This window comes from Erinaceus europaeus, chromosome 1 (genome assembly GCF_950295315.1).
Source record: "Erinaceus europaeus chromosome 1, mEriEur2.1, whole genome shotgun sequence".
In the NCBI taxonomy this organism is placed as follows: domain Eukaryota; kingdom Metazoa; phylum Chordata; class Mammalia; order Eulipotyphla; family Erinaceidae; genus Erinaceus; species Erinaceus europaeus.
In genome coordinates, this window is record NC_080162.1 from 106721474 (window position 1) to 106732045 (window position 10572).

A 10572-nucleotide genomic window follows, 5' to 3' on the forward strand; every position below is an offset into this window, starting at 1 on the left:
AATGGGTACTCACGGGATGCACCACGAGAAGGTCGATCCAATGCAACCCCCAGTTTCCCATATAACAATACAACCCCCACTAGGTCCTCTGTTATCCTTCTTGGATCTGTATTCTCCCCACCTACGTACCCCAGAGTCTTTTACTTTGGTGCAATATGCCAATTCCAGTTCAGGTTCTACTTGTGTTTTCTTTTCTGATCTTGTTTTTCAACTTCTGCCTGAGAGTGAGATCATCCCATATTCATCCTTCTGTTTCTTATTTCACTTAACATGAATTTTTCAAGGTCCATCCAAGATCGGCTGAAAACAGTGAAGTTATCATTTTTTTTATAGCTGAGTAGTATTCCATTGTGTATATAGACCACAACTTGCTCAGCCACTCATCTGTTGTTGTGTTCAACACCTGGGTGGGTTGCTTCCAGGTTTTGGCTAGTACAAATTGTACTTCCAAGAACATATGTGTACACATCCTTACAACATGCTTATCTCCCCCAGCAGTCCATTTTATCCTGTCCACTTTTGTAGGACATCAGATATGACCTGGGAAAGCTAGAAACTTAAAGAGCTTCTAGAAGGTCTAGATGGATGTGTTGGGTTCCTTAGGATATTTCCCCTGTAAAAGCTATTTAAATCACTAATAAAAATGAAAAAAAAAACCAGAAGTTTCTTTGATTTTTGCTGAATCTGTAGTGGTTATGGGGGGCGGAGCACAGAACTGTGGTAGAGTGTGCCTGGATGCGGCATCATCTAAGTTCATTTCCCACATCTACACTCGATCGGACCTGCCAATATACGCGGATATCTTCGCCCACCCTGTCCAACGCTTGACGTCTCGTCATCCAATCTGGTTCCCTACGTCTACACTGAACTTCTCTGTTCCAGACTCTTGGAAACAGAGTTGGCAGTCAGCTGAGGTAAAGAACAAACACCTCATCACAGACCCCTGCAAGCGTCAACCTGGCTTTGACCTAGCACGTTATGATTGGGCCCTCCTCAATCGCTATCGAACAGGCCATGGCCGGTGCGCCGCTATGTTCCATCGCTGGGGAGCCAGAGACGACCCGAACTGCCCCTGCGGCTACAGACAGACTATGACCCACATAGTCAACGACTGCCACCTCTCCAGGTTCAAAGGAGGTCTCGAAACTTTACATCAGGCTCAACCTGACGCTGTTGACTGGCTACGGAAGAAGGGCAAACGCTAGAAGAAGAAGAAGATGGGGGGCGGTGCACAGAACTGTGGTAGAGTGTGGTTTGACTTATGTACACCATGCATGAGTGTGATATTATGCCATTGAAATCTTGTAGTTTTGTAAAACACTGTTAATTCACTAATAACAAAAATTTTGATTGGACAACCACATGTAGAAAAATGAAACAAGACCACAACTTACACTATACACCAAAATGAAATCAAAATGGATCAAGGATGTGAATACTAGAACAGAAACTCTAAAATTTAGAGAAGAAAATGTTGGTGAAACTTTGCGGGACCTTCACATCAAAGATGTACTTTGGAACTCAGCCCCCGGGAATGGGAAATGAAAACAAGTGTAAGTCAATGGGATTATATGAAACTAAAGAGCTTCTACAAGTCAAAAGCAAACTACACAAGGATAACCAGACAGCCCAGTAAATGGAAGAAGATCTTTTCACATCACACATCTGACAACTGACTGATCCCAAACATCTATAAAGAACTAATACAGCTCAAGAAAACAATAACCCCGTAAAAAGTGGGCCAAAGGGCTGAATAGATAAGTTTCTAAAGAAGAGATACACTTGGCTCACAGACACATGAAGAAATGTTCCACTTATCATTAGAGAAATGCAAATTAAAACAACACTGAGATACCATCTCACACCTGTGAGAATGACTTACATCAATAAAACAGAAACTAACAGGTGTTGGAGAGGTTGTGGAGAAAAGGGAACTTTGGTACACTGCTGGTGCAAACAGGTATGGAGAGTCCTTAAACAAATAATTCTTAGGCATTTATCTAAAAGACTAAATTGAAAGGACACATGCAACCCTGTGTTCATAGCTGCATTATTCACAATAGACAAAAATTGAGAGTAGCCTAGATTCCCATCAACAGATGACTGGAAGTTATAGAACACAAATACTCTATGGAATACTACTCTGTACTAAAAAAAAAAAAAAAAAAAAGATGACTTTATGTCCTTTAGGACAAAATGGATGGAACTAGAGGTGATTGTGCTTAGCAAAGTAAGTCAAGAGATGAAAGGCCAGATGGTTTCACTAATATGTGGAATCCAGAGATCTGATACACAAGAACTTGAAAAAGAAAGAAACTGCTGGGCAGCAGACAGGAGAACAGTGCCTCCCCTGGGCCCAGAGCAGGCCCAGGCCTGTGAGTATGCCATCATCAGCCCACATCTCACCTCAGTGTGTGTATGTGATTCCCTGGGGACCAGATGGCTCCCAGGTTACAGGTGTGTGCAGGTGACTCCTGTAACTGGATGGTCCTGTCACATGGACATGGGAGTCCAAGAGCCATGAGGGTTCCAGTGTCTCAACACTGAACAGGGAGGTGGCAGTCTGCCCCAAAGCTGAATCTCATAGCTGGGCCTGGCTGTCCCCACCCTTCCTGGGGGTAAGTAATGTCTGGGGGTGTCACTGTGAGTGTATGTGATGGCAGGGGTGTGTGTGGGAGGTGAGCTGTCATCAGCCCACATGAGGCCCTGTGGGGAGGGTCTTCTCTAGGGAGGAAGCTCAGGGCAGGGCACCCAGGAAGTGACCTCACCACCTTGGGCTGGACCCCAACGGACTTGGAACCCTGGTCCCCTGGCAACCACATTCTGTCCACACATAGACCCTCCCCAGCTGTTTGGCTTCAGAGCTGCTGAGAGAAGATGCTCTCACGTGAGAAGGGCCCCTCAGGCCTCTCAGGCCCCAGGCTGAGCAGATCCCACTACCGGGGAAGAGTGACTGGACTGAGCTTGTGGCTGAGGAGCCACCTGGGGCAGCTCTGCCCATGCTGCTACCCTCAGGCAGAGGTAACAGGCTGGGTATGTCCATTGTCAGCACAGGGTGAGGCTGGACAGACCTGTCTCCACACACACACACACACAGAGACACACACGCTGTCACAGAAAGAGGTGTGTGTGTGTGTGTGTGTGTGTGTATGTGTGTGTGTGCACACACACACACACATACACACACACACACACACACGCGGGAAGGCCAGTCCTTGAATCAGGAAAGGGGGGTCATGGTCACACTCTAAGTCAGGGCTAGTTGGCAGCATAGGGGACTGGGGTGGCCCCTTCCCTCTAGTATATTCCCCCTAGAGAGGTGTTCCTCATCCTGGGGGGTCTGCCTTCCTGAAGGGGTATCCTTGTCCTAGAGGTCTGTCTCCTCTGGAGGGATGTCTCTGTCCTGGAGGTCTGTTCTCCCCCTAGAGGGGTTTCCCTGTCCTGGGGTGGGGAATCCATCTTCCTGGAAGATTGGTTCCCCCTGGAGGGGTGTCTCTGTCCTGGGGTGTCTGTCCCCACTAGAGGGGTGTCCCTTGTTCTGGGGGGCAGTGCTGTGTGAGGCTCTAAGGCCTGGCCACTGTGGCATCATCTCTGCAGAAACCTGTGTACAGATGTTTGCAGGAGATCTCCAGCAGGGATTTGAGGTCCCTCTCTGAGAGGGACCAGCTCAGCCTGCACCCCATGGTCCCCTGCAAAGACTCCTCCTCAGAAGGCTCTCTGGATGTTGAGGGAAGGCCCTCTGCCTGGGCAGCAGGCAGAGCTGTCCCCACAGTTCAAGCCCCTCCCAATGACAGCCACCTACACAGACTTTCTGAGAAGCCAGGTGTCCTGGACTCTGAGCCCACAGGTGAGACCCTGAGTTGGGCTGGGGTACGGTGGGGGCTTCCCTGGCCCTGGGGAAGAGCCTCAGGAGCTGGTGCTGCAGAGGGTAGCCTCAGCCCCTGTGGGAGCAGCAGAGAAGGCATCCTGGGGGAGGGGAACAGGAGCAGGTCTCCCCTCAAGGCCTGCAATGGGGTCTGAGTTTAGAAATCACACGGAAACTGACTCATGGGTGATTTTTCTGCAGCCACAGCTGAAAACCCCTGCACCTGCCGCTGGACCCGCCCTGTCCTGCACTGGACCCCACTGAGCAACCGGGGCCACCTGCAGGCAGAACCCAAGGGTAAGGGGCTCCTGGAAGCCTAGGAAGGAGCCCCAGGAGCTGGTGCTGCAGAGAGAAGCCTCAGCCCCCTGAGGGAGCAGCAGGAAAGGTGTCCTGGGGTGGGGTGGGGCTTCCCCCTAGTCCTGGGGAGTTGACATTTGGGTGTTTTTTCTGCAGCCACTGCCAATGACCCTTTTGCCGGGCACCAGGCCTGCCCCATCCTCCTGCACTGGACCCCACTGGGGAGCCTGCAGCTTCTGGGGTCAGAACCTGCAGGTGAGGGGGCTGTGAGGGAATGGGGAGCTTCACTGCCCACACAGAGAACCCCTAGGAGCAGGCCCTGCTTCAGGAACAGAGAGAGGCCTCAGCCCCTAGGAGAGCAGCAGGGAAGACACCCTGGGGGGCGGGGGAGTTCCTGCCAGGCCTGGGATGGGTCTGGCCTTGGAAAGCACATGGGAACTGGCTTATACCTGATTTTTTTTTTTCTCCTCATGTGTCTCTAGTAGCTTGTGTGGAGCTGACAGCTTTGGTTCCAGCTCCAGGACTCTCCGAGGACCCGGCTGCAGGTGCCGAGGCCCAGTCAGGATTCACTGGAGCTACAGAACCACCAGGGTCAGTGGCAAAGCCACCAGCAGCTGGGGCTCCAGGGCTGCAAACACTGGCACCTGCTGACTCGGAGACTCTGGAGGCTCAGCTGACCTGTCCAGAAACAGCCAGTGAAGCCACCCAGACTGCAGAGGTCCCAGAACCCCCATCTGCAGAGCCCCTTCAGGGCCAGAGCTGGGGTCCCAGCACCCAGCCCTCCCTGCCAGCTGGGGACAGTCCTGTAGTCCCTGCTCCCCCTCAGGAGCTCACCTCACCCACCGAAGACAAGCTATGCATTTCTTACTTCCTTAATGTTGCCATGATGCTATACTTTGTTTGTGGTGTTATTTATTTCCTTTTCATGTAAGTGACAATAAAGTGTTGTGTTTCTTCTGATTTGTCTACTCCACAGCCATTGAATATGTTCAGGACTGATCAGATCCCACAGGGAAGCCTGGGCTCACCCCCACACACATCTTCATCACTTTTCTGGCCCTAAGGCCGCCCCCAGAACTAACCTGTGCTGCTCATGATCCTGCCTGCCCCAGCCTAGCTCTGCTGACCCACTGCCCTTCTCTGCCCCCTTCTACAGCCTTCTCTGCCCACTGCCCTGAGCCCACAGCCCAGGACAGAAAGACAGACTGCAGCCTGTGCCTGCTCTCTCCCAGCACAGACCTTTCCTTGTTGTATGCTTTACATTGGGTTCTAGTCCTCCCCCGCCAAGAGAATTGCATCAGTCCTGTTAATTTTGCGGCCCGCTTGGCCTCGCCCCTAGGAAACCCGCCAGAGTTCCAGAGTGAGAGAGAGGGTTCCTGAGTTCGAGAGGGCCAGACTTTCAGAGGGTTCCCCAGTACGAGAGTTCCAGAGTTCCGGAGTTGGAGAGTTTCTGAGTTCGAGAGTAAGAGAGAGAGTGCTTGCACCGCCACAAAGAGACAGCAGAGTTCTGTTTGGTGATTAGTTTGTCTTAGTTTATGAATCGTGGTTCCTGAATAAAGAAATACAGCTTCCCTGCCCAGCCGGCGTCTCTGTTACCCGCCTTGAAGCTAGCCGGCCGGCAAGAGCCTCCAAATTTTAACAACATTTCCTCATCAGGAAGTGCATCTGGGCAGCTTAGTGAGTCCCAGGGACAAGGACCTTGCCTGGCTCCATCCACATGGGCTTTCTAGCTGCCACAGTCAGAATCTCCTGAGCCTGTGTGAGCAGCAAGGGCCTTAACAAGACACAGGGAGGACAAAAGGTCAGTATACCAAGTGGGGGACTGGAGTAGGGCACAGCACCCCAACCACACTGCCAGCATTGCTTTTGATATCATCCCCCTCAACAAAGTCATGGGCCTTGGGGCCATCTCCCAGACCCACCTCCGCCGGCCCTGCTCCTCATTCACACCCCCACTCAGGGTGCATCAGATGTGGGGACAAGGGTGGAGTGTGGCAACTCCTCCTATGGGAAGCACTCTGCCCCCCAGGAATGCTGGAGGCAGAGCTTGGGACTGAGGCTCACATGTCCCCAGGACAGCGAGGTCAAGTCCAAAGGCAGAAGAGGAGGAAGAGCTCCCACCTGGAGGCAGAGGAGGGTACCCTGTAGCACAGTAAGGGAGCCACCATAACCGTGGGCCAGGGCCTGGGCCTGGGCCTACCTACCTCTGGTCTCTACAGGTGGAAGCTGGGGTGGACCAGAAAGGACAGACACAGGACACACGGCAGGCAGGGGCTAAGCATTTTGCTTCAGTGCTACTGTTGGTACCATTAAGGGCTGTTCTTCACAACTCCTGAAGGCTGTTTCGGCAATGGAACCTCACATGCAGAACTTCACGTCTCCTAGGCCAGCTCTTTTTATTCTTCTTACTTGGTGGTAGGGGACAGCACTGGCACCTCCCCAGGCCACAGCATTCTCACGTGGTGTTGGGGTCTACACCCGGGTGCCCACACGGAAGGCCGCTGCCCTCCTGAATGAGCTAGTCCTCATCCCTCTCTGACATTCAGCTGTGAGCGATGACCACTTGGAAAAGGATGCAGCTTGAAGGCATTGTGTTAAGTGACATAACCCAAAAAGAGATGGTCTCACTCATAGGCGAACTTCAGAAACAAGGACAGAAAGGAAAAACACAGGGTGAAACTTGGACAGTGTGTGGTGTATTGCACCAAAGCAGCAGGCTCTGGGGAAAGCAGGGCAGAACTTGGGGGCGGGGTGGGGGTGGCTTTGGGGTCCTGGTGCAAGATGGAAAAGGACCCAAGCTGGAGGTGAGAGTGTTTTGCAAGCACCTATCCTAGGGAGATGAGAAACTGTAGGCATGTGTCAACAACTGTACTGTAACCCATTATACCCTCCAACCCTCCATCCGCCCCCATAAAATGACTTAATATTTAAAAAAAGAAGAAGAAGAAGATTAGAGGGCTGGGAAGACAGTATAACAGTTCTGCAAAAGACTTTCCTACCTGAGGCTCTAAGGTCCCAGGTTCAATCCCCAACAACTCCATCACCCAGAGGTGAGCAGGGCTCTAGTGTCTCTTCCCTCCTCCCTCTCTCTTATTTTTGTATTATCTTTATTTGCTGTATAGAGACAGCCAGAAATTGAGACAAAAGGGGGTAGATAGAGAGGAAGATAGAGACACCTGCAGCCCTGCTTCACAATTCACAAAGCTTTCCCCCTGCAGGTGGCGACAGGGGTGTGGTGGTGGAGGGGGACTTGAACCTGGGTTCTTGCACATTGTAATACGTGTGCTCAACCAGGTGCACCACCACCCAACCCCCTAGTCAGTCAGTCCCTCTCTCTCTCTCTCCCCCCCTTCTCTCTCGTAAAACAAAAAGAAAACAAGTAAAACATTTTTTACAAGATAAGAGAAGAGCACATGTTTACATCAACATGATTCACCTAGTTTTCTCCTTTCAACAGTTGTTAAATGGAGGAAGCCTAGGAATTTCTTTTTAAAAAGCATTTCCTATTGTCAAGCATGAGTGGCTTCTGAGTGAGGAAAGGCCTAGATCAGTTCAACTTCTCCCACAGACTCTGGGTGCTCCAGTTCCTCGAATCTCAACACCCTGTACCTCGGTCCCCCAGTTCCCAGGCCCTGCAGCCATCCTACACATTCCTTGAAAGGAACGACTCGACTTGTGAGTGCCTGCTTGCAGCCCCGCCCCTCAATAGAGTGTAGTGCACACAGCCTGCCTGCTGCAGACACCCCCTTTGTGCAGAGGCCAACTGGGAATGAGCAGGGGTGTCGTCCTCAAAGCAGACAAAAGACCTACTTGAGTGTGCGGCTGCAGGGGGGCAGAGCTGCCACTCCCCCTGCGGGTGGCTGGGATCTGGCTGCCAGGCACCAGCTGCTGAGGCCTCAGAGAAGAATAGAGTGGGCATGTGGACCAGACAAAAGCCCTGGACCCAGGGTCCCTGTCCAGCCTGCCATGCAGAGTGGCCTCAGCATATGGGTCCCCAGGGCTCCCCTTCATTTAACAATCATGACTTTCCTCTTGAAGAGGCAACAATATTTGCAGATCTTAAATGGGCCGTGAGACTAAATTCAATTCCCAAGGCAGCCACCACCAAGATGCTAATTGGCTGTACTCAAGCTTCTGGCCCTCCAGGAAACAGATTGGCTCATTTTTCAGGGAACTAATTATTAATTGAAGCCATGAATAGAAAGAGAGCAGAGGACCCCTGCTTGGTAAATGCTGATGTTTTGTTATATGACAGTGCTGTAGAGCCCTGGGCCCCCAGGGTGGGTGTGATCAGGGAGCCCTCTTGTGCAAACTGCCCCAGGTTGTTGCTTTTCCTGTGTAAAAAGTTGATGGCGAAGTTAACCATGAATGGCTCCCATCAGTCAAGGGCAAAAATACCATGTCAGCTCAAGCCCCAACAAATTCAGGCTTAGGTAGGATCATCAGGGTCTGTATGATGAAATTTTCTGCTTGTAAAAAATAGAATTCTAACATGCACTGTAAGAATTAAAAATATAATTCTTTGCACAGCTTCTGGTTTGTGTGCCCTTACTAGAGCACTTCTTTAACTCTATAAATTGATGTGTTTATTATTTCCACTTATCTTGTGGATGGCATTTCATTGTGCTGATACATTAAAAACACTGACTTGGGAGTCGGGTGGTAGCGCAGCAGGTTAAGTGCACATGGTGCAAAGCACAAGGACCGGTGCAAGGATCCCAGTTCGAGCCCCCAGCTCCCCACCTGCAGGGAAATCGCTTCACAGGTGGTGAAGCAGGTCTGCAGGTGTCTATCTTTTTCTCACCCTCTCGCCTTCCCCTCCTCTCTCCATTTCTCTCTGTCATATCCAACAATGACAACAACAATAATTACAACAATATAACAAGAAAGGCAACAAAAGGGAATAAATAAATACCTTTTTAAAAAATTGACTTGTTAAATGCAAACAACTGAAACAGAACAGAAATTTTTGACAACCCATATTCCCCCCCAAACTATCTTTTTTTCTATTTTTTAATTAATTAATTAATTAATTATTGGATAAAGACAGAGAAATTGAGAGAGGAAGGAGAGGTAGAAAGGGAGACAGACAAAGAGACACCTGCAGCCCTGCCCCACCAAGAGAGACAGGCTAGGAGTATGGATCGACCTGGCAATGCCCATGTTCAGTGGGGAAGCAATCACAGAAGCCAGACCTTCCACCTTCTGCATCCCACAATGACCATAGGTCCATACTCCCAGAGGGATAAAGAATAGGAAAGCTATCAGGGGAGGGGATGGGATACAGAGGTCTGGTGGTGGGAATTGTGCCCCTCTTATCCTATGGTCTTGTCAGTGTTTCCATTTTATAAATAAAAAAATTAAAAAAACAAATGTTGTGTTTACTTATTTACTTTGGATACAGACAGAGAGAAGCAGAGAGACAGAAAGGCACCTGTAGCGCTGCTTCACTGCTTGTGAAGCTCCCCCCACCCCTTGCAGGTGGGAACTGGGGCCTGAACTGGTGTCCTGTGCACTCTGATGTTTGCACTCAACCAGGTACACCATCACCCGACCCTAATATTTCTTTTCCTTTTTCTTTTTAAAATTTTTATTCTTTCTAATTTTTTATTAGATAGGACAGACAGGAATTGAGAAAAGAGTGGGAGGTAGAGAGGGAGAACAAAAGACAGACATACAGACCTGTTTCATCAGTTGTGAAGTGTCACTACCAGCAGATGGAGAGCGGGGCTTGAACCCAGGTCCTTGCACTTGGTAATATGTGCACTTAAGTGGAAGGCTGCCTGCCACTGCCGCACCATGTAAACATAGTGATTCTTCACTGAACAAGGTTGCCTACTACCCTGGTCAGGCCCACAGGGGAAGTCCTGCACCCACTCTGTGTCCCTTGGGCAGGCAGCCTGAGTCCTGCATCTGCACAGCACGGCCACGTGGGCCAGGTCCAGGCACGTGGACGCTCCCACTTGCACTCACAGCAGGTCAGTCCCTGCCCCAAAGGCCAGCATTGCCCACCACAGCTGGTCCCACCCTCTCTCTCTTCCTCTCTTAATCTCCCTATTATACTTAGAACATAATAAAATAAGTCCTTAGGGAGTCGGGTGGTAGCGCAAGCGGGTTAAGTGCATGTGGCACAAAGCGCAAGGACTGGCGCGGGATCCCGCTTAGAACCCCCGACTCCCCACCTGCGGGGAAGTCGCTTCACAGGCAGCTAAGCAGGTCTGCAGGTGTCTGTCTTTCTCTCCCCCTCTCTGTCTTCCCCTCCTCTCTCCATTTCTCTCTGTCCTATCCAACAATGACCACAACAATAAAACAACACAGGCTACAAAAGAGAATAAATAAATACTTTTTAAAAATAAGTCTTTAAAAGATAGGACTACAGTTTATGAAATCATTCATTTATCTCACGTATC

At 50.4% G+C, this 10572-nt stretch overlaps 1 protein-coding gene across 1 annotated transcript; it reads left to right on the forward strand.

Moving 5' to 3' along the window:
- Positions 1-2482: 2482 nt before the first annotated feature.
- LOC132541962 (uncharacterized) lies at positions 2483-5122 on the forward strand. Its single transcript, XM_060203725.1, has 6 exons — positions 2483-2618; positions 2838-3021; positions 3598-3847; positions 4067-4162; positions 4319-4417; positions 4645-5122. The coding sequence occupies exons 2-6, from the start codon at positions 2878-2880 to the stop codon at positions 5091-5093; spliced, it is 1038 nt and encodes a 345-aa protein (XP_060059708.1). The 5' UTR covers positions 2483-2618; positions 2838-2877; the 3' UTR covers positions 5094-5122.
- Positions 5123-10572: the final 5450 nt, after the last annotated feature.

Coding starts and splice junctions, on each gene's coding strand:
- LOC132541962 (XM_060203725.1), top strand. CDS start 2,878: ATGCTCTCACGTGAGAAGGGCCCCTCAGGCCTCTCAGGCCCCAGGCTG. Junction 4,163..4,318: donor CCTGCAGGCAGAACCCAAGG/GTAAGGGGCTCC, acceptor TTTTTTCTGCAG/CCACTGCCAATGACCCTTTT. Junction 4,418..4,644: donor TCTGGGGTCAGAACCTGCAG/GTGAGGGGGCTG, acceptor ATGTGTCTCTAG/TAGCTTGTGTGGAGCTGACA.